The sequence below is a fragment of the Ipomoea nil genome, unplaced genomic scaffold (assembly GCF_001879475.1).
Source record: "Ipomoea nil cultivar Tokyo-kokei standard unplaced genomic scaffold, Asagao_1.1 scaffold1576, whole genome shotgun sequence".
Lineage (NCBI taxonomy): Eukaryota > Viridiplantae > Streptophyta > Magnoliopsida > Solanales > Convolvulaceae > Ipomoea > Ipomoea nil.
The window spans coordinates 1,605,191-1,626,627 of record NW_017618004.1 but is presented as its reverse complement, the minus strand read 5'-3'; the positions used below and the strand labels follow the sequence as shown (position 1 = coordinate 1,626,627).

The window sequence follows — 21,437 nt, the reverse complement described above, 5'->3', positions numbered from 1 at the left end:
TTTAAGTTAGACGCCAAAACGACGTCGTTTTTGCATCCGTATGCACCATGCATGGTGCATACGGATGCACAGCATAACGCTCCAACATGCACACTTCTTATATGGAAGAGCAATTTGGTGCCACTAGACCACAAGTTCTTTGACACTCTTCTAAATATTTTTTTGGAAATTTTCATGGTGCTTTCATTAGAAAAATGCTGCAATAATGTCAGGTGGGGATAGATCCCAATACAAAATAGTAGGCTGCTGGAACGCAGCAGATGCTAGCGCATGAGCTAAATAATTATCTGATCTAGGTATGAAATTAAAAGAACAAGAATTAAACGAAGCTGTAATAGATCTACAGCTATCAAGGGATAACCAACATACGAACGAACTGAAGATGAGGGTGCAATAAGATATCGTTGTAACGATAGACAATCTGTGTATAGATGTACTGATGTCTCACCCCAGTTCTTAAGCCATGATAACGCTTCTTTGCACGCAAACTCCTCTTCTAAATATTTAAGTAACATGAAATTCACAATACATTACCTAAAAATATTTCCTCCCTTAATCAAACGCGCCATAATGCTTCATTCTTGATTACTACATTCCCATACTTAGAGAGGGCAATTAACAATGTTTTTTACCAAGGTTGAAAAAATCGCTAGGCGTTCATTTTTTATTATTAATTTTTTAATTAAAAAAATTATTTAAACTCCCACCTAGGCCGCTTAGACGACCGCCTAGTCCACGGTGACCTACTCGGCCCCTAGGGCGCTTAGGCGGCCGACTGCCTAGAATGGTGATTCTGCCGAATTTCTAGCACCTAGGTGCGATTTTTGCAACCTTGCTTTTTACTATATACAAAATATGGATATTGATTAAATATAAAGGTAAAATGAAAAAAAAAAAATTGTGCCCTAAAATAGGTGTTCAGATGGATTGAACATGATTCTCATACCAGAAAATCACGAGTTTAATTTTTGCATGATTCTCGTCCTATGTAGCTTGTGAATAATTCCACATAAGCAAAGTTTATCTGGTACATACATGGGTAGTAACTGCGATTTCCTTGTTACTCCAAAAAAACAAAACAAAAAAAAAAAATGGTAACAACTTTATTTTATCTAATTTGGTAATTCTTATTCTTCTTCTTCTTCTTTTTTTTTTTTTTTTTTTTTTTTTTTTTTTTTTGAAAGATAATCTGGTACTTCTTAAAAGATAGGAAAGGTTAAAGATATTCGAGCTTAGAGCATCAATACCCTCTTACTTTTTTAAAAAAGTATTTAACTTTAATTTATTCTGTACCAAAATATTATAAGAGATGGAGAGATAAGATTCAAATATCAAGACACATTTTACTCCTACAAAATATTTGAAATTATTAACCAATTCTTTTGTTTGTTTGTTTGTTTTTTTTTTTTTTTGGTTTTGTTTTTCTTATTTTCATTAACATTTTTTTTATAATTTTCAAATTTGATTTTTTTGGATTTAATAGAATTTTTATAGAGTAGTTAAATATAAGTTTTTAGTGACTAACACTAAATTAAAAATTACAAATTTTGAGTTGTAAATAATTTATCAAACTTAATTATTCATGTTATATAATCATTTTGGGATGGAAAAAGTACTTGTTTTCTTGATTATACACACTTTATTTAACACCATGCATTATGTAAATATAGGTTTTGTTTGAACGGGTAACTATTAGTTGGTTGTGTTAACTAGCTAGTAGTATTAGTTGTTTGTAAATTATATACTTTTTGTGGGTAACATGTAAAATGGTGACAAGGAATTTATTTTATTACAATAATTTATTAATTATATAATAATTATATATAAATAAAAAATATCTTTTAATAAGTATTCTTCATAGCAAAAGAAAAAAGTATCCTTTATAATAATAAAAATAAAAATTAAAGAACATTTAATACAAAAAATACAATACAATAAAAATAAATATTTAAAAAATAAACATGTATTATATTAAAAATGACCTTTTAATATAGTAAAAATAAACTTATATATTAATGGTTCACAATATAACAATTGAAAATTAACTCGGTGGATTAGGGGTAATCTTACCCCACGAAACACATAAATAATTTAAAACGTATATCTTTAATTCAAAACTATTAAAATGTTATTAATTATACTATTCTCAAAAATCATTAAAATACTTCAATTCACAAATTTGTTTATGATTCAAATCCCTTTCGAATTTAAAGTTTTGGTTCCACACCTGGCTATGAAAACAATCCATGTATAGATTCAGGAAAGCATAGATACCTTGCTTAGAAGGACCAAAAATTAAACATTCTGTTCCTTTCTAAGGATACACAATTACACCTGCCTCATGTTGCTAAAACACAAAAACAACCAAATCTGAAAACAAAATCCCAAAATAAATATAACTTGGGAACATTGGTAAGAGTATTATTCTTATTTTTTATGTTAGACCATGAGGTGTCCTGAGCAGATTTTAATTGTAGGAGGCACGAGGTAGACTAATCTCCATTCACATCAAGTTGGCCCAATTAAGGGGCAAAGTGCTTTTCATACAAGAGGCAATCGTTATACGGTACCGTGCACCAGGGCGCACATAGCATTGTGCGCCCCGCGCCTCCCAAAATGACGTCGTTTTGTTAAGTTGTTAAAAAAACAAATTCTCTGTACAGAATGCACATAAACTCATAACAAAATACACATAAACTCATAACAGAGTACACATAATCTACATAATACACATAAACTTTTAACTTAATACACATAATGGGGTTTGGTTAACATAATACACATAAACTCTTACTGAATACACATAAACTCATTACAATACACATAAACTTTTGACTGAATACACATAATGGAGTTTGGTTAACATAACACAATACACATAATGGGGTTTGGTCTGTTCGGATGGACGTCAGTATGAAACGCGCGCGTTTGTGCTTGGGCGCACATTGCTATGTGCGCCGTGCTGCACGATATAAATTGCCTACAAGAGGGTAATCGTTATATCGAGGCACGAGGTGGGGCAAAGTGCTTTCCATATGAGAGGGTAATCATTATATCGTGTGCCTTGGTGCACAATATAATTTGTCACGAGAGGGGGTTCGAACTCCCAACCTCTCTTAAGAGATGAGAGTACACGATCATTTACACCAACCAAGCTGATTTGGTAAGAGTATTATTAATACAATTGGAGGTTCTAACCTTGGACATGTTATTAGCTCTGGACTAAACCTTTTCACGAGTTAAACTATACGGGCACAACAATAAAGGGGCAATTTTAGTCAAATTGGTTATACTGTTAACTTAGTAAACTACAAGGTTATAAAAGTTTGATTCTTGACAGGAGCGACAGTCTATTGCTTTTCTTAATTTGAGTCGATCAATTATAAATAACCTAAACTAATTTATCTACTTAAGAAATTTACTGTGCACATCATTGGACAGTGACTACGGTTTCCTCTTGATTCAAATAATAATAATAATAATAATAATAATAATAAAATAAATAAATAAACAGTAGCAGGCTCAAAATGTGTACATATATCTGCATATAAAATAGTATAGCCATCAGCCTCTGAAGTGCAGTGTAAGCCAACAAATGAGCAGAGAAGATAAACAAAAACAAAACCTCCAAAATTTCACCATCAATGGCGTAAAGCATTCACAACAACAAATACCCTTTGCGTGCCCGAAACCCATTTGGCTCATCCGCTCAACAGAATCCCCACGATTTGCTTATTTTAAGGTTTCTCTCTGAGTGTTTTTTCCCCCTTTTTTAATACCCGGAGTGGAGTGTGTCTGTGCCTGCGTTTGTGTGAAGATATATGAGGTGTTTTCAGGCGAGAAGGGTTCGTGTACCAGAAACTCGCAATCCTGGGAAAGCACGGAGAGCTAACGTTGGAGGGGATCTTCGATTGCATCCATGAAATCACCTCGGCTCTCGCCTTCTCTAGGATGACCGACTCCGCTTATCGCGTCCAAACCACTTCGCGCCTCGCCCAATGGCGGATCGACAACCTTGCCGCCTGCACTTACCGCAAGTCCGATCCTTTCAAGATCGGTAGATGGAATTGGTAAGTCCCCTGTTTTTTTCTTTCCAATTATATCATCCATTGCATGGATTTTAGAAATTTTTTTGATATGTTTTGTGTTCTTAGGATGATCAGTGATGGTGTTTTGTTGTTTTTATATACAGAAATCAATAAATTATTGGTTATTGGATCATGGGTTGTAGTAATTTTAGCACTAAGCTTAAGAGTGTAAGTTGTTTGTTTTGATTGGATGATCAATCTTGGTGGATTATGTAGGATTTGATACTGTTAAGGAAATGAAATAGGTTTTGTTTGAGTCCCTTGCCAAAATTATTGGATATTTTTAAAACTGATAATGCTTAGTTACAGGAAGGGGTGTGGCCTTTAAACTGTTAAAAAGATTTAAAGGAATAAAGGGTCCGTTTTTATGAGTTTCTTGTTCAGTTTCCAGGATGAGTTTAAGAGAAAATGAGGTTCTGAAGTTGTGTTTGGGTGTCATAATTGAAGTAAATTTTGTTGTTTTGTGTTGAAGGCATTTAGCTGTGGAGAAGAACAGAACATTGTGCATTAAATTGTACCCCGAGATTTCGAATTCAACGAGGGATAATCCTCCTATAGCGTCTTTTATCATTAGAGTAGTGTCGTCCTTTGGAGGTCGCAAGACTTTGGTTCACCCAGGTATAGCTATTTCTTTCGTTTTCTAGTTTGATACTTTTCTCTTCGGGTTCTTGTTCTTATTGTTTTTGGTATGATTTGGGATGCAGAAGTTGTGGACAAGCAGCTAAAGACCAACGAAGATTTCTCTTGGGCGATTGAAGTGCCATTTACGGGCAAATTCATCATAGACGTTGAGTTTCTTGATCTCAAGATCACCTCTCCAAATGTACTTCTTTACTCCTAAATCTCGTTTTGATGTTTTATTCATTCTATGGATTGATGCTTGCCTTACATACACATGAACTTAATGAGTTTGGTCACTCGTTTTTTTGTTGAAAAACAAAGGGTTGTGTCTGTTTAAGAACAGGCGGTTATGTCTGTTTAAGAATAGGCGGTTATGTCTGTTTATAGGGTTGTGTCTGTTTAACAACAGGTACTTAAATTTACAGTTATGTGTCTGTATATATATATGTACTATGTTTCTTCATTAGAAACATAGAATTATAGTCACGCGATTGTAATGAGTGTTTTCTTTCCATTGTTGCACAGACTAGAGAGCTTTGCTCGATCTGGGCCGAAGGGCATACAGAGAATGAGTCGAATGCGACTGCCTTGATATCTCTGGGCCGAATGTTGTCCGAAAGCATCCACACCGACATCCAAATCAACACTGCAGACGGGAGCATTGCCGCCCACCGAGCCGTCCTCGCTGCGAGGTCGCCCGTCTTCCGAAGCATGTTCTCTCACGACCTCAAGGAGAAAGAGATGTCCACCGTGGACATCTCCGATATGTCGGGCGAGGCTTGCCAGGCTTTCCTCAATTACATATACGGGAACATCCAGAACGGGGAATTCTTGACCCACCGGTTACCCCTGCTCCGGGCAGCCGACAAGTACGACGTCACGGACCTGAAAGAGGCGTGCCACGAGAGCCTGCTGCAGGACATTGACACCAAGAACGTTCTCGAGAGGCTCCAAAACGCCTCGCTTTATCAGCTCCCGAAGCTCAAGGCTTGTTGCATGCAGTATCTCGTGAAGTTCGGTAAGATTTATGACATTCACGACGATTTTAATGTGTTTCTGCAATATGCAGATAGAGAGCTGATTTCTGAAGTCTTTCATGAAATTCTTGGTGTCTGGAAAGGGTTCTGAATTTCTGGGTTGAAGAAAGTGAGGAAGGAATTCATTGGGAATGTTTGTATCAAATTGTTATTGGTGTTTCAGTTGTGTGCAACCATTTGTTCATTGGATAAAATTTGTTTGTTCAATGGAATTTGTCTGTGTATATAATTTATATATACCTAGACATGTACAGATCAATTTCACCAACTGAACAGATCATGGTATCCTGTTTATGTGCATACATATTTCTCATGAAATGTTTTCTTGTTCACTTAATATATGATTATTTATTCTTGAGATTTTTCTCTTTTTCACTCCCTAGACTTCAATCCCAATGCTACTTGTATCAAATCTCTTGCTCCAAACACTTGAATCCCAACTTCAAGGACTCTTCACACCTCGAGCCCGATAAAATATTTAGGGGAATGTAAATCACGGTAACTCAGTGGCTTAGCAGATATGGTCAAATTGTCGGTGTGTACAAGGGATTTGTTCACTTTGGACATAATACTACACTTTCACTGTTGAGTTTCGATAACATTGAGCAAGTTTGAAAGTCAGGACCAAAGTGGTGAAATCTTTATAGTCTAGGGACCAAATCAGATATTAACTCTAATATAAATGATCATAACATTTGATTTAGCCATGTCGGGGGTACAAATGATATGAAAAAAAGAAAAATGATAAATGAACTCCAAATAAGTAAACTTCCGCCATTTGTCTTGATTTTATTGAAAGGAGAAGAAAAGAAAGTAATACAAATGGTGACCCACATTTTATAAATGAATCAATATCATGTAAGTATATGAAGAAATAGTCCTGACATAACCCTTTTCATAATTCAACTATATATCCCGACATAGTTTAACTAATTAATCAACTCAAAAGAAGTAGATAACTTAGTTTTGTTGACAGCTCCTCCACCAAGTCTTCAGGATAAGAATAGTGAGATCCTCGAGATTAAAGTTTTATCCGGTTATGATTCAACTATACAAAGTTAGACCCCTTTTTAATCTTTTCCATAAAAAACACATTTACAGGCATTAGTGGAAGGACTACTGGTAGTGAAATTTATGTACTTGGACTGATTGTGGGAAGAAGATGAAATGCTTTGTTGGAAGATTTTTGTGAAGGGGGTATGTATGTTAGTGACAAATGGCACTGCTATGAAATGAGAGAAGGTGACTTAATAAATGTGATTGAACAGGAGTTTGGAAAATAATGCAATTGTTGGATGGGCAATCAACATCAAGAGGACAAAGAACTTCATTGTATTTTGAAGGTGCAAAAAGCCACTTCTAGAAACTATCTCATCATCAAAATCTCCTGTTATGAGCATTTTTTTTACACTAAATTCAAGATTTGATTGTGTGCATGAGTCATCACTTCACACCACTAAACTTTAATCTCTCGAACAACTCTTGTTTAGCCAGTTGAATAAAGAAAGCCATCAAGTTGATTGATGCACTAACATCTAAGAGACCTCTCGTTTAACCACTTAAACGAGTTACTAAATCAAATGGTCAAATCGACATCTGATTACATAGTCAAATAAGCATTTAAGAGACCTCCCGTTTAACAATGAAGTAAGTCACGAAGTTAGTAGCCGAACTAACATCTAGGAGACTCGTTTTTAACTAAATTGACATTTGAGTTCGTAGTCAAATCAGCATTTAAGAGACCTCCCGTTTAGCCGCTTAAACAAGTTACGGATTGAACTGGCATCTAGAAGACCTTGAGATTGTGGGGGTGAAACATCATAGTATTATGGGCAGAAATTCCTTACCTTTGTGGAGTTCTAAATAGGCTGTTTCAGTGCCCAATCATGGAACAATTCCAGCTGAGAAGAAAACATTGTCTGCAAAACCTGGTATTTCTCAAGGATACTGAGTAATAGATATATATATGTATATATAGGGACCTTTCAATAGGTTCTTGGAGAAGGAATATTATTAGCATCTATCTTTCTGGATTCTCATTCCTCAAAAAGAAAAAGACTAGCAGCATAATCAACAGTTTCTTGCATAAAATCTGGTCCGTTCATTTCAAGCTTTCAACATCAACCCCCATCTTAAAAAAACATTAGGAAAGATATCCAAATCTGTAAATCTTATAACTTCTGCAATAACATGATCCAGAGAAAGAATAAACAACAGCATAAAAAAGCAAAAAATGGTAATTATTTCTCGTTATTCCACTCACGCTTCCCGGCCTGCTTCATGAAGGGTCACACCGGAAAAAAGTTCTTTCGACCCTTTGATCAAACAAGCGACTGGTGTACAAGAATAAAGTTGCCCGTCAACCACCAAAAAGATAGGCACCTGCTCGAAAAACTTCAAAGCCTGTATGACTGCTGCCCTTCCCAACCCCAGCTCGACAAGCTTGCTCACTTTTGCTTCAAAATTCGGTTGGGATATTACTCTTCCCTTTAGAACCAACCGTTTCCCTAACATTATAAAACAGCCAAATCGGTTCAACAACACAACAAGTTCATCGAGGAAAATCTGTTGTCCAGCCAAAACTGGGTCCACCATTGGGTACAAAATGCTTTCCAATATGTGGTTGACCTTCAACCTTCAGGTTTTATCCAAGAATGTACCAACGAATAAGCTTTAAAGTTTCCCTCTTCACCAAAATGACAATAAACATAAAATAGTAAGAATATGTATTTAAAAATAGAATTCAAATTCCAAACAACAGAACCTACCATAACAGTTTAACAATGGATGTCTGAGAGGCAAATGGCCCTTCATTTGCAAGAATTCACAGTTCAGCAAATCACCATTAGCTATTCAAAAAGAGCACAAGTTTCAATTATTTTGGGACTAAAAGGGAGAGGGAATATCATTCAAAAGTCTATTAGAAAGTAACAAAAATGGGCATATAATCTAACAAATGATCAAGTATATTTATGAATGGGTATCACTTAAAATGTTTTTTTTTTTAAAACTATAATAATAAAGCACTTTGATTTTGTACCTGTACACATTAAAAATTAGTGTAATCTGTGGCAAGAAGAATGTTCCAAGCAAGCTGGCAGCACCACACTGTATATACTTGAAAAATAAGTAGCAAAGAGAACCGCAAATTAGGATTCAAATTCATATTTCTCACTCCTTGTAACAAAACTGTGGGCTATTGTATAATTTCACACAAGAAAGATTGAAAATATTTGGTACTTAATGCATTTACATGAATGTTCAACTTCCACCATTGAAAACATGCAGACCCAGCAATGCAGTATAATGCCCCTTCTCAATCTCTTCTTCTCTGACCCGATGAAGGAGAAGGGTTTCAATAATGAAATCTTCCCAATCAATATCGAAATGCATTTTCCTCTTTCTTTTCTTCCTATTTTTACCAATATCTAAAACAGAAAGATCATTTTTATCATCGTCATTAGCAGCAGCTGAAGGATGCATAGTCCTCTGAATGCGCAGCTTAGCAGCATATATCTTCTCTCTTCGCCTTTCATATGCCAAGCGACCTCTATCGAATGAAGGAGGTGTAGCATTTAACCCCGTATCTTTCTCCAATATTTGCTTCAGAAAAAGCTTTCTGCTTAGTTCCGATTCACCCTTCCACCAGTCGGTAAAACTAAGTATGTCATATTCTCTCCCTTTCCCTGTTCTGGTGTATCCATTCTCGGTACTTTCCTTGGCTATAGACGCCTCATTCTTCAATTCTAAATAAATCACTGACAAGGACTCGTGAGAAAGGTGTAATCTTTCTGGAGCTTCGGTGTGCAAAGCTTGGGAGTTTTCACCTTTGAAATATTGCGAATCATTTTCAGTGCCATAAACATCGTAGCCATATAAATTTTCCTTGCTCAGGCAGTCACCAACCAAGAAATTTGTATCATAAACAACACATTCAGAACCATTTTCCTTGTCAACGAGGTTCGACATTGACTTCAACTCCATATACTGAATAACAGATGGTGCATTCCGCATTATATTCTTTGTGTTAACATCCTTACCCCAAGGCAAGGATTGGGCAACCTTTACGAGTCTCTCCAAAAGCTCTTTATATCTCAATTTACAAGTTTTGAGGGCCAAATGTAACTCGCTTGCCACATCTCCCATCTTAATGGCAATTTGATTTAGCTCTGCAACAAAAACCAACACTGCTGCAACCACTGGCATTGGCCTCCTTCCCGTTGTCACAAACCAGTTCACCAAGCACTGCACCAAAAACACCCCTTGCTTCAACATCCTCGAGATCATATCCTCCGAAACCTCCCTAAAACTTGGACAGCTTCTAACTGCCTGTTCAAACGAGCTCACAATATCAAACTCTGGCAACCTCAAATCAAGAAAATCCACAACCCGTTTGATCATTCGACCCATTTCGTAAACATCACACCCAACTAAATTTCCCACTTCCTCCATGGACAACGCTTTCAAATCCTTCCTCATGACAATGTAAGAGCATGCACCAACAAGCACAGAAAACCATCTCCCTTGACCATATTCACCTTCAGTGATTTTCTCAATCATATGTTTAACCTCACTTGATTTTGTCGCTGAAAACCCTAACTTATACATCAAATCATCAATCACCTTCTGTGCTTCATAAATCTTAGTCTCTTTATAACTATAAAGGCTTCCATTGCCCACAGTTCCAACACGAACATATGTACCAACCGGACCATTAATGCCCCCAATATGAGCCTGGAAATTGTCAAAATCCTGAACAACGCCGCAAGATGTGCAAACCGAATTGCCGGTGTCATGGTCCGTGACAATAGCTTTCCCTCTAGCACCACAACTCTTGCAGACACGAGAACCCTCCATATTCTGATCAGATATTCTGAAATTATGTAATAGAAGTTCTCTAATTCCTAGCAAAAATAATTTAAGAAAAAAGGGTTGAATATCTAAGAAAGGATTAAGGCAATGAATCAACAAAAAAATGATAAAGCGAAACTTCACGCTAGAAAGTTTATGAGTGATATATGAGCTGGGGTTTTCATGGATGCAATCGAAAATCCCCTCCAACGTTACCTCTCCGTGCTTTCCCAGGTTTTTGCGAGTTTCTGGTTCATAACCCTCGCCGGAAAACACCTCATATATCTCCACTCCGTGCTTTCTTTCTTTTTTTCCTTTCACAAAAAAGGAAAAAGGAAAAAACCCAAGATTTGCAAACCTGGCCTGTTTATATACCGTTATATCGTACAAAATAATGTCGTTTTGTTAAGTAGGTTCAAACTCATCACCTCTCACTTAGGAGAGTAACTTGGTACAATTGGATCACAAGTTCCTTAATTGTTAGATTAGGTGTATTATCCTTTCAAAAAAAAGTATATGTATTTTGTTATACAATTATGTATATTTTATTATACAATTATGTACATTTGAGGCATTAGAATTTTTTTTAAGAAATGAACAGCAGACACGGAAAACAGAATTTCAAAAAAAAAAAAAGTACAAAACAACGTCGTTATGGCCTGGTGCACGATATAATTTCCCGTTTATATATATAACGAGGTGTTTGGCAAATACTTAATAGCGGACTAGGTTTAGTTGATTTGGGTAGTTGATAGCATTAACTGATTATATAAAGATATTTGGTAAATTAACAGTTAGTTGATATATGATTACATGCAAAATGATATTTAAAGATATAATTTATTTTATTTAAAAAAAAAAAAGTTAAATCGAAAAAGTTGTTTTGAACAACTTTTTAAATTTTAACGTTTTGGAGCAATAAGTTGTTATAAAGAGCTGGTTAACCAAATATTCATATTGACTATTTAATCAAGTCAAACATCTAATAATTGTTAAACAAGTCAAAATTGATTAATAAGCTAATTATGTTATCAAACATGACCATATGTGATCATGTGTGGTTTAGGTTATGTGCTTGATTTATGTTAATAAAGGTATACATATTTTACTTTAAATATTTTATATTTTATTTTATTTGACAAAATCCTTTCTATTGTATTTTTATTAGACAAATTGATCATTATGTTATAATTCCGTTACTATTTAATAACACAATCATTGTTACCTATATCTATTATATTATTTATATCTTTTTTCCTATCTTTTAATTATTACGGAGTATTTTATTATATATTACGGAGTATTATATAACAATTAATTTAATTGTATATTATACTTTAATTAAATATCTATGAATTTTAAATCATATGTGTGTATATAATACATATATTATTTGTGTGTGTGTATACCAATATATGTGGATGTTAGCTTAGTATTATACTAATTGTAACCAAATTGACATTTACAAGACCTCTCATTCAACAATGAAAAAAATCACCAAGTTAGTAATCAAATGCAATTTGTCACTTTTGTGAAATTATTAATTTTTTTCGCGTTAAATACAGAAAATGCAAGACTCATTTGCATGATAATATATATATATATGCAAAACGCGAGTGAGACTTGCGTTTGTCCTCTGTATTTTCGTAAGGAAACATAGGGACCTTTCAGTTGAGTTACCATGATTTACATCCTCCCAGATAGGGGTGAGCAAAAAATGAAGACCGACCGAAAAAATCGATGTCCGATAACCGAACCGATCGACCGACCGAAATTTTCGATCGGTTCAGTTATCGGTTATTACCTTTAAAAATTTTCGGTCATTTCGGTTTTTCGGTCGGTTATCGGTTTTGGACCAAAAATAAGAAAACCGACCGAAAAATCAAGGAAGAAGCCCACACATTTTGACTTAGCCCATTACTTTTCTGTTATCTACTAGCCCAATACTAATTTACACTATAAATTTAAAATATAAAATATTAAATTATATTACAAAACATATATCATATATGTATGCAGTATGCGTCTATCTAAACATACAGTATTATATTTTGTTTAAAACATATGTAGTATGCATGTATCTAAACATATATATTATATTCTGTTAGACCTGTTTACCTACAAAACATATATCTATGCAGTATGCAAATTTAATTTGTTAATTATATTCTGTTTAAAATTTACAGTTTATCTTCTATTTTGTACTTTAAGTTTTAGATTGTGTTTGGACTTTGGAGTGTGGACATTGGAATTTTGGGCATTTGATTTTGAAATTCTTAGGTGATTGATTGTTTCAGAAATAAATAGATATGTATCTGATAGAGTCTACATCGTACGTAGAGCGCTCAAGCGCTTTTTAGGCCAGCTCAGTTCTCTTATCCATCGGTCCAAGAACGGCGAAGTCCATCCGAACCGTCCAATGAAGAATAAGAGGAGAGCAAAGCGAAAGCGCCAATGGCGCGCGAAGCGCATGCGGAATGGGCACGGAGAAAAAGAAGTGTGGAGGAGAAGCAGCCGAGTTCATTCCCTTCGCTTCCTGGGTCAAAAGCAGTCTTTCCCGGCCAAATAAAGGATCTGGGGCTTCTTGCTAGGCTACTTTACTATAAATATCCATTTTTTTAGTAATATATGAATAGAAAGATAGATCCATCCATCTAGCTAGTAATGTGTTTTTAGTGTTTAAAATTTTAAATTTAGACTAAATTTTTAAAGAAATTTCAGCTCGTTAGGTAATTAAGTTCGGTTAAAAATAATCGACCGAAACCGATCAAAATTTTCAATTTTCGATCGATTCAGTTATGAAATATCCGTCGGTTATTTCGATCGATTATGTGAAGGCCATTTGATTTTTCAATTATTTCAGTTATTAACCAAAAACCGACCGATGCTCACCCTTACTCCCAGATGCTCTGTTGGGCTGGAGTGTGGAGAACCCCCTCTGTGATTCATGTTCAGTTGAGTTACCATGAGTTACATCCCCCCAGATGCTCTGTTAGGCTGGGGTGTGGAGGACCCCCTCTGTGATTTATGTTCAATTGAGTTACCATGATTTACATTTCTCAGATGCTCTGTCGGGCTGGGGTGTGGGAAAAAAAAAAAGGACTAGCTCCACCGGGAGAAAAGGACATTTACAACCACACACACAAGCCGGAAAGATATTCGAATCTGTAAATCTTTTAACTGCTGCAATAACATGATCCATAGAAAGAATAAACCACAGCATAAAAAAAAAAAAAAAAAAAAAAAAAAAAAAAAAAAAAAAAGCAAGCAAAAACGATCTCCTTTTTCCACTCACGCTTCCCGGCCTGCTTCATGAAGGGTCACACCGTCAAAAGTTCTTTCGACCCTTTGATCAAACAAGCGACTGGTGTACAAGAATCCCGTCAACCACCAAAAAGATAGGCAGCTGCTTGCTCTTCATTGCCATCAAAAAACTTCAAAGCCTGTATGACTGCTGCCCTTCCAAACCCCAGCTCGACAAGCTTGGTAACTTTCGCTTCAAAATTAGTTCCCTGCTCAAATAATCACATGTTGTAATGAATATCCACATCATCGTAAAGCTATGAATACAAAACTCCACTACATATTATTACCTCGGATAGACTCTGACTCGAACGTCCTGCATGCCAATACAGAAGAATCGAGTGTCAGTTGCCACTCATTAAAACCAACGAAAACGTAGTTAAGGAATCTCTGAATCTGATAAAATATTAAAACAGGGAATCTCTCTAGAATGTAACTGTTACAAACTACGGTTGGGTCAAAATCACTCAACTGGGCTATAATGCACATAGGCCAAACCACACTAAAAGACTGAATTCAATCATAGGCCAAACCACATTAAAAGACTGAATTCAATCCGAATAGGCTCTGATACCATGCTAGAATCTAAGATTGGACCAAAGTAACTCAGTTGGGCAGCCTGGGCTATAATGCACATGGGCCAAACCACACTAAAAGAAAGACTGAATCCAATCAATTAGCTAATCTAACACATGGCCTTATAAACCCATATGTTCTCTCATATTTTTTCAATGTAGATTCTTAACCATAATCAATTGTTATGCACAAATTCTATCACAACAGCGAGCATACCAGGCTCAGTGTATCCCCTAAGCAAATGTACATTACTAGTGTTCATTGCCATCACAGTAAATATTTGCAGTTTAAATGTTCATTGCCTTTGATGTAAATCGTCATCTCATTTACGAATAATATTCATCAGTGACTTTAAGCTTGGTGCACCACGGGTTCACAGTATACCAGTTATTCGTTATGCCATGCTAAAATAAGTGTAAAATTTTCTTTAATTCAGGAAATGTCTACAAAGACAGAAATCACATTACAGAGTCACAAAATTTGGAAGATAACCTAAAACACTAACCAGAAGGACCTCCGGTTGGGGTATTACTCTTCCCTTTAGATCCAAGCGTTTCCTTGACATTATAAAACAGCCAAAATCAGTTCAACAGGCAGAATCTCAATTACTCAAACTCATTCAGAGAAAAACGAAGAGAGAGAGAGAGAGAGAGAGAGAGAGAGAGAGAGAGAGAGAGAGAGTGAGTGGATTATGTGTACTTGTGCATCAGAAACAGAAGCCTCCTTGGCATGCCTCTCTTCATCCAGCAACCGAGATGGAATGTCCTTCTCTGAAACGTCAAAAACATGATATACTTTTATTTCAGTCGCTGAAAAGCCAAAGCAATTTTAATTTCTGTGCTGTTGTTGCTGAAGAAGTAAAGGAAAAGTGACGGGGAACATAATAAACCATGTAGAAATGGTACGGCGACTTCTCCTCCACCAACTCTAAGGACATTTTCCTTCAGATCAATCATACACTGCAATGAGGTTTGAGTAATTATGTCTTAATAACATGTGAATCGGAAACGAATAAATATGTTAACACCAAGTGGAAAGAACGGTAGTTACCTGATGTTTACGAAGCATATCAAGCCCAAAGAGAAATTCCATATTTGGGGAATCCAGAACCAGAAAGGAACAAGGGTAAAATACCGACCCAATCTGCCAGAGTTCATTCAAAAAGACAACTTACCCCGTGCCTAAATAACTCTTCATAACATACTTTCTCATGATTATGCACTTCCAGAAATAACTAAAAGGATTACTAAATATTCTTCACATCATTCTTGCAATAAGATAATTTCAGAAGTGTTACAAACCTTGATTGGAGCCACATGAATTCGACCAAGTATCTCAGATTGACCAACACCGCGGGCAATACCCCTATAGCGTGTATCCAAGAGTCTTAACAATCTGAAAGAGAACACAAACTATAATTAAATTAAAATGCAAGAAGTAGCATTCAATAAGATCAGATCCTCATTCTCACTTCAATTGAAGTAACATATACTCCAAAGTTTTTAGATAGGTATCCATTTTCTTGTAATTGCAATAATATAGTAAAACGTAAGCACACCATCTCTTCAGAAAGCTACTTTCATCAAAGGCCATAGAGGAAAGAACAAGTCCAGAACTAGTAAAAAAAAATGAAATGAAATTTCCTGTGAGTTTATTAGTCTTGGAAATTTCACAAAACCTTACAATACTTAAGTTCTACATGAGCATAAAATATTCACACCAATTAGAACTACTGCACACAATGGTCACAGGAGACACAGTTCTTTCAGACTCACTCTTCTCTACAAGCGACATCACATGGTTTATTATGCTTGGTAGTAAAAAAGTTATATCATTTTCATGGGAATGGATAAGTCATTGAGAGGAATAAAATTGCACCATACCCACATCGTTCAGCACAGCTTTTTGATATAATTGTTGATTGAGCTCCACTATCCACAAAGGCCTGAAGCAAAGAGAAAAAGAAAAATACATCTCAATTGAATCAACTACTAAATGATGCTTAAGCTCTGGGGAACTCAAATAAGTGTTTGAACAAGCACACACCCACAAATACACATAGCAGTATCAAAGTGAACTTAACTTAAGGAGTAAAGTCAAATTCAGTAATAACTGAATACAGAAAACAAAACAATAAATGAAGAAAAGGAGGCAGTTTTAAATCATATTTTTTGTCCAGACACTCAAACTGCTTGCTAAGTTGACTATTATTCCTAACTCAGTCCAACAAGGATTTGCTTTGTATTCGGAAGTGAAATTAAAAACAAAAACAAAGTTTTCAAAAAAAAAAAAAACAGAACAAAACAAAAAAAAAACAAAAACAAAAACAAAAACAAAAAACAAAAATGAAAAAGATTCTCACTGCTCTAGAAAGACAAGATATGCTTCTCATTAGATTACGCATGTGGTTTTCATAGTAAAAACAAGTGTGTTAATCTAAGTACTGAAGCAAGCAAAGCCTCTTTCCATACCTTTAAAGGGACACTATTGACTTCCATGTCAACATATAACATGACCTGAAAGAAACAAAAAATAATAATAATATAATATAATAATAATAATAATAATAATAATAATAATAATAATAATAATAATAATAATAATAATAATAACAACAACAACAACAACAATAGAAGTAACTAGCAGCCAAGTTATACATTCATTTAAGAAGCAATCATTCAGTTTCACATACCACCCTTGCAAAAGCTTCAGGATTGTGCTCTATGGCAGCTTCCCAGTTCTCATCAATACTTTTCTGCAAGATGCAAGGAATAAACATGAGAATTAATATGGGTAATCTTGGAACACAAGTTATTCTACCTGTAAATCCAAATTATGAGGCAAAGGTGGGAACTGCCAAAGTTCCTGCATGATGCAAGGTTGGAAAATGGTGCTTTGTATATATAGATCTCTAATGCACACACTTTAGCACTTTTTAGAATTTAATTTTTACTTGTTCCTAGTATATTTTGTGCTAGATTGAATTAATTCTTTGCATTTTATGTTATTGAGGGTCCATTGGTCCAATAAATGGTTTGAATGGTTTTGATACTTTAGGGCTATCCTGAATGAAAAGTTAATGTAAGAAACCTTAAGAGCAAGTCCAGAGCCAAAAACCAAAGATAATTTACATTCAGGATGACCTCCGCTCGTTATTTTGATCATATCTCACTACAGAAATGTCCAATTGGAGTGATTGTTGCAGTATTAGAAAGAAAACTCAAAAGGTTACAACTCCTATGAAGATTACAAAGTCTAATTAGAAGTTACAGAGGTAAAAAAATAACTCGGAGGTCAGAGACTCAGAGGTGCACCTAGAGTAGTTGGAACAGCTCATTGCCTCTTCTTGCCATGGCAAGAGGAGGCAGAATGTTTTGAAAAGTAGAGGCATTTGCTTGATGTGGCAAGAACCTGCAGATCTACAATTTTTCAGTTGTTCAAAAATTACATTTTAGCCCTTATTTTTGCCCCACTATATTTAGTTCTCTTATCCAAAAGCCCTAGAACATTACTCCACAACCCTGCAACACCAAAATCTTAGAGAGAGTGCATGTTGAACGGGGTTTTCCACCATTGGAGGGCAAGGCACGCTCAAGAACTCCAAGATTCAAGGATAAGTACTAGGATCTCAAGCTATGAGGCTTGAGTTTTCTCTTCCCTTGTTCTTACTTTTTTTTTTTTTTTATTGCGACTTAGATTTATAATTTATATTTTGATATTTTTGCAAACAATGAGTAGCTAAACCCTTTTGGGTGTAAGATTTGTGTAGATTATCTATCAATGTGCTTGAACTATTGAATTATTAATGAATGCTATGATTATTTTCTTAAGGTGTATGGCATTGACCAAGTTGTATGCATCTATTTGTTGTATTGTGTATTTGTTTCGATGGAAGTTGAGCATGAATAGAACACACTTGACACACACATTGGTAAAATATCACATGGAGACCAATTGATTAGCGCTAGGTTTATGTGCCCACGGGAGTGGGTAGAAATTTAGGGTGGATCTTTAGATTTCTTCTATGCTTAGTACTAATTTGCTTAGTATCTTTAAAGTAGGCTTACTAGCCTATTAGAATATCAGTAGATCATGGGTGTGGCCACGATTGCCTGAGTGTAGTCTCTCACAACCAATAGAAATGACTAGCATTCTAGCATAGGAAGCAGACGCTAGATAGTCACACAAGTCCTACCCCATCCTCTCTTCACTTGATTTCTCTTTGCATTAATTGTATTTGAATGACTAGTTATTATTTGATTTTGTGCATCTACTTGCATGTTACGATTGGACTAAGAGTAAAGAAAATGCCACTCTTTCTAAGAAAACAATAAGAATGAGTTTGCTTCTTATTATAGATATTAGTCAATAAACCAACAATCAAGGACTAACGGGTTATGAGCCAATAAACTAAAGACCGGGTGTTACATCTGCAATACTTAATAACATTACCAGAAAGAAGCTTGTAGGAAAAAATGACTCATTTAAAAGAACAACCAACATTAATTTTCAGTCTATTCTAGATAAAATCAACTTATATATTTAGAAAGGTTAGGCACTATTGACCAGTATGTCTTTATGAATTATGATATAGCAAATGACAAGTAAGTTTCCTCGGCAAGGAGATATAAAACAGAATTTTGCAATTTTCTATTTTGCTATTGAAACACTCGTACCAAATGAGGAGGATGTAAATAAAAGGCATAATAGATGCCAAAACACATGAGAAAGAAGAGGCAAAGAAGCAGCACTGACCTGCCGGATTGCTTCTTCAATTTTCTTTTGTGCCTCTACATCAAATGGATCTGCATAAAGTAGTGCCTGGATAACAAAACTACATAGTCAGGTAATGCATTTTAACTTGGGAGACCTACCAAGAATTAGATACTGGGGTAATAATGATGCAAATATATAACTTCATAAAATATAAAATCAAGACAGTAAGAAGGAATATCAATACAAGATGTATCTACCATCTCCTCATCTTTCCTGCGAAGGAGTTCTGCTCTCTGTTTATGACGTAGACGCAGAATTTCTTGTAGTTTGTTGAGATCATTCCCAAGAACAATTTGTGCTAGCTCAGGATCACTCTGGGGTTGTAACATAATGTATAGTATATTAGTTTCAGCATATCATATCCTACCCATTTTACTTAGAGGCACAAAGTAATGAAGTCATTAAGTCTCAAGCTGTCCATATAGCCCGTTATTCCCACAAAAGTCCACTACATGACATCAAGCACTGCTACCACTTGGTTTTCACATTTCAAATTCTGCCCACCTTCATTAACATTAAGATGATTGAAGGAGACATGGAAGCAGCAATAGAATCAACAACACAATAGTTCAAAAAAAAGAGGGGTGCCACTTCCAAAAGACATAAGTTCTACATCTATTAAATCAGTTTGCTGTACAGAAGAGTTTCGTAAAGAAAAATCCAATTTATTCCACCTGGAACAGTTTAGCCATCAAATTGGAATCATTCCGTAAATGCTGCTGGAAGGCTGAAGGGTTCACAGCAGAACCATCTGGATTGAAGCCCATTGCACTGGTAGATGCACTGTGATGTACTAATTATTGTCAGCACAATGCAAGTGAAAGTACAGATATATACTTGCAATGTAGAAGGTCAAGAAAAAAGAGAGTTATGATGAAGAAACTAAGTCAAACTATGGGCTATGCTAGTAAAAAGCAATTGCATAAAGACCTATAGTCCTTAAATTGACACTGAGTCTCAAAATATGACAATTATGGAAAGAAGAAAGCATCCACCAACAATTAAATAGCTGTACAATGATAAACTTATATCAAATATGTATCTAGCGGCGGCATCAATCATAAAGATTCCCACTTTATCCAAAAAGAGAAACAAAGAGATAGTATTGAACAACAGATCTGTACAATTATAAACTTATGTCAAATAGGTAAAAATAGCAGCATCAATCATTAACATTAAAAAGAGAAACAATGATGTAACACTGAACAATATATGAAATTGTAAGCAGCCCATCCCGGAGGGATAAAGGTAAGACACAATGACCACAGGGCTAAGAGATTTTTATAATTCTCAATCAGGGCAGTAAGATAAACTAAGCCTAAGGCCGTATGCACTGCGAAATTGCAAACTAGGCACCTAGATTGAGACACTCCTGCCACCATCATCACCAAATCTCCATCACTAACGCCAAGACCACTTAGCTTCTCAGCATTTCTAATCTCCTTCCCATTATATAGCAGCTGCTGTTGCTGAAGCGGCACCTGCGTCTGCTCATCCCATAGATAAATTTAAACACTCATAACCATCATTCAATAATCAATCATAAAATTTAAAATTTAAAGAATAAAAATAAAACATCGTTTTTAATCGAACCTCAACTTCCAGTAATGCTTTCAAGTTCTCGACCTGATAGAATGGCAAAACAGAAAATTTAGGGCTCAGTAGGCAAATGATTTAAAAGGAAAAAAAAAAAAAAAAGAAAGAAAGTAGAAGTCAATTACAGTTTCATCTCGATCGACATCGAGGGTTATGATTTGTTCGTCAGCTGTCATTATAGTGATCTTCATCTCTTTTTGTCTTTTGACTGATTTTCTATTGTTTTGAGGAGATTCAATACGGAGATATCTACTTCATATATGATTTCTTATCTAAAATTGTTACTGCAAAAGAAATTCTTTTCCGTTTGACGGAGGGCTGACCAGTGACTACTCTTGTTTACTTGCAGCGCAGTGTTCACTCTTTTGTATGTTTCTATTTCTTTTTACTCTTTAAAAAAAATTGTTATAAAGTACTATGTTTATATTTATATACTATAAAAATATGGCCTTTCAAAAAAAAAAAACTATAAAATACGGAGTAAAATATTATATTATATATAATAATACTTAATATTTTTTTTTTGTTTGGATGTTACTGACTCTATTTCATACTTTCTCAACTTAATGAAACATAAAGAGTCAATAAT

At 35.2% G+C, this 21,437-nt stretch overlaps 3 protein-coding genes across 7 annotated transcripts; 1 reads left to right on the top strand and 2 right to left on the bottom strand.

Annotated features, from left to right (window-relative positions):
- Positions 1-3,560: 3,560 nt before the first annotated feature.
- LOC109190608 (BTB/POZ domain-containing protein At1g55760) lies at positions 3,561-6,102 on the top strand. The gene is made up of 4 exons (XM_019341130.1): positions 3,561-4,070; positions 4,561-4,706; positions 4,793-4,911; positions 5,235-6,102. Exons 1-4 carry the CDS (start codon positions 3,952-3,954, stop codon positions 5,835-5,837), a joined length of 987 nt encoding a protein of 328 aa, XP_019196675.1. The 5' UTR covers positions 3,561-3,951; the 3' UTR covers positions 5,838-6,102.
- A 1,748-nt stretch (positions 6,103-7,850) lies between these two features.
- Positions 7,851-21,203, bottom strand: LOC109190607 (DNA damage-inducible protein 1-like). 2 transcript variants are annotated; one of them, XM_019341128.1, is made up of 16 exons: positions 20,974-21,203; positions 20,846-20,878; positions 20,609-20,739; positions 19,927-20,035; positions 19,450-19,566; positions 19,232-19,297; positions 17,169-17,231; positions 16,948-16,992; positions 16,360-16,421; positions 15,778-15,871; positions 15,527-15,619; positions 15,366-15,435; positions 15,176-15,246; positions 14,982-15,033; positions 14,191-14,216; positions 13,863-14,109 (listed from the first exon to the last, which is right to left on the bottom strand). In XM_019341128.1, exons 1-16 carry the CDS (start codon positions 21,037-21,039, stop codon positions 13,981-13,983), a joined length of 1,227 nt encoding a protein of 408 aa, XP_019196673.1. In that variant the 5' UTR covers positions 21,040-21,203; the 3' UTR covers positions 13,863-13,980. The 2 variants fall into 2 exon arrangements, with proteins under 2 accessions (XP_019196674.1, XP_019196673.1); XM_019341129.1 differs by lacking the exons at positions 13,863-14,109; positions 14,191-14,216; positions 14,982-15,033 and adding an exon at positions 7,851-8,252.
- LOC109190606 (plant-specific TFIIB-related protein PTF2) lies at positions 8,003-10,910 on the bottom strand. Of its 4 annotated transcripts, XR_002055746.1 has the most exons (5): positions 10,814-10,910; positions 9,000-10,619; positions 8,787-8,854; positions 8,515-8,595; positions 8,003-8,432 (listed from the first exon to the last, which is right to left on the bottom strand). XR_002055746.1 is itself a non-coding variant. In XM_019341127.1 (3 exons), exons 1-2 carry the CDS (start codon positions 10,876-10,878, stop codon positions 9,008-9,010), a joined length of 1,677 nt encoding a protein of 558 aa, XP_019196672.1. In that variant the 5' UTR covers positions 10,879-10,910; the 3' UTR covers positions 8,003-8,432; positions 9,000-9,007. The 4 variants fall into 4 exon arrangements, 1 of the variants encoding a protein (XP_019196672.1); XR_002055745.1 differs by having other exon boundaries at positions 8,787-10,619; XR_002055747.1 differs by having other exon boundaries at positions 8,003-8,381; positions 8,787-10,619.
- Positions 21,204-21,437: the final 234 nt, after the last annotated feature.

What these genes read in the sequence shown, in the direction of transcription:
- LOC109190607 (XM_019341128.1), bottom strand. Translation starts at nt 21,039, where the DNA reads ATGAAGATCACTATAATGACAGCTGACGAACAAATCATAACCCTCGAT. An exon ending in GCAGGAGTGTCTCAATCTAG is followed by an intron (nt 20,036 to 20,608) that starts GTGCCTAGTTTG and finishes AGTACATCACAG; the next exon opens with TGCATCTACCAGTGCAATGG. An exon ending in CGCCGTACCATTTCTACATG is followed by an intron (nt 15,247 to 15,365) that starts GTTTATTATGTT and finishes TTGACGTTTCAG; the next exon opens with AGAAGGACATTCCATCTCGG.
- LOC109190608 (XM_019341130.1), top strand. Translation starts at nt 3,952, where the DNA reads ATGACCGACTCCGCTTATCGCGTCCAAACCACTTCGCGCCTCGCCCAA. An exon ending in CAAGACTTTGGTTCACCCAG is followed by an intron (nt 4,707 to 4,792) that starts GTATAGCTATTT and finishes TTTGGGATGCAG; the next exon opens with AAGTTGTGGACAAGCAGCTA. An exon ending in TCAAGATCACCTCTCCAAAT is followed by an intron (nt 4,912 to 5,234) that starts GTACTTCTTTAC and finishes ATTGTTGCACAG; the next exon opens with ACTAGAGAGCTTTGCTCGAT.
- LOC109190606 (XM_019341127.1), bottom strand. Translation starts at nt 10,878, where the DNA reads ATGAGGTGTTTTCCGGCGAGGGTTATGAACCAGAAACTCGCAAAAACC. An exon ending in ACCTGGGAAAGCACGGAGAG is followed by an intron (nt 10,620 to 10,813) that starts GTAACGTTGGAG and finishes ACATAATTTCAG; the next exon opens with AATATCTGATCAGAATATGG.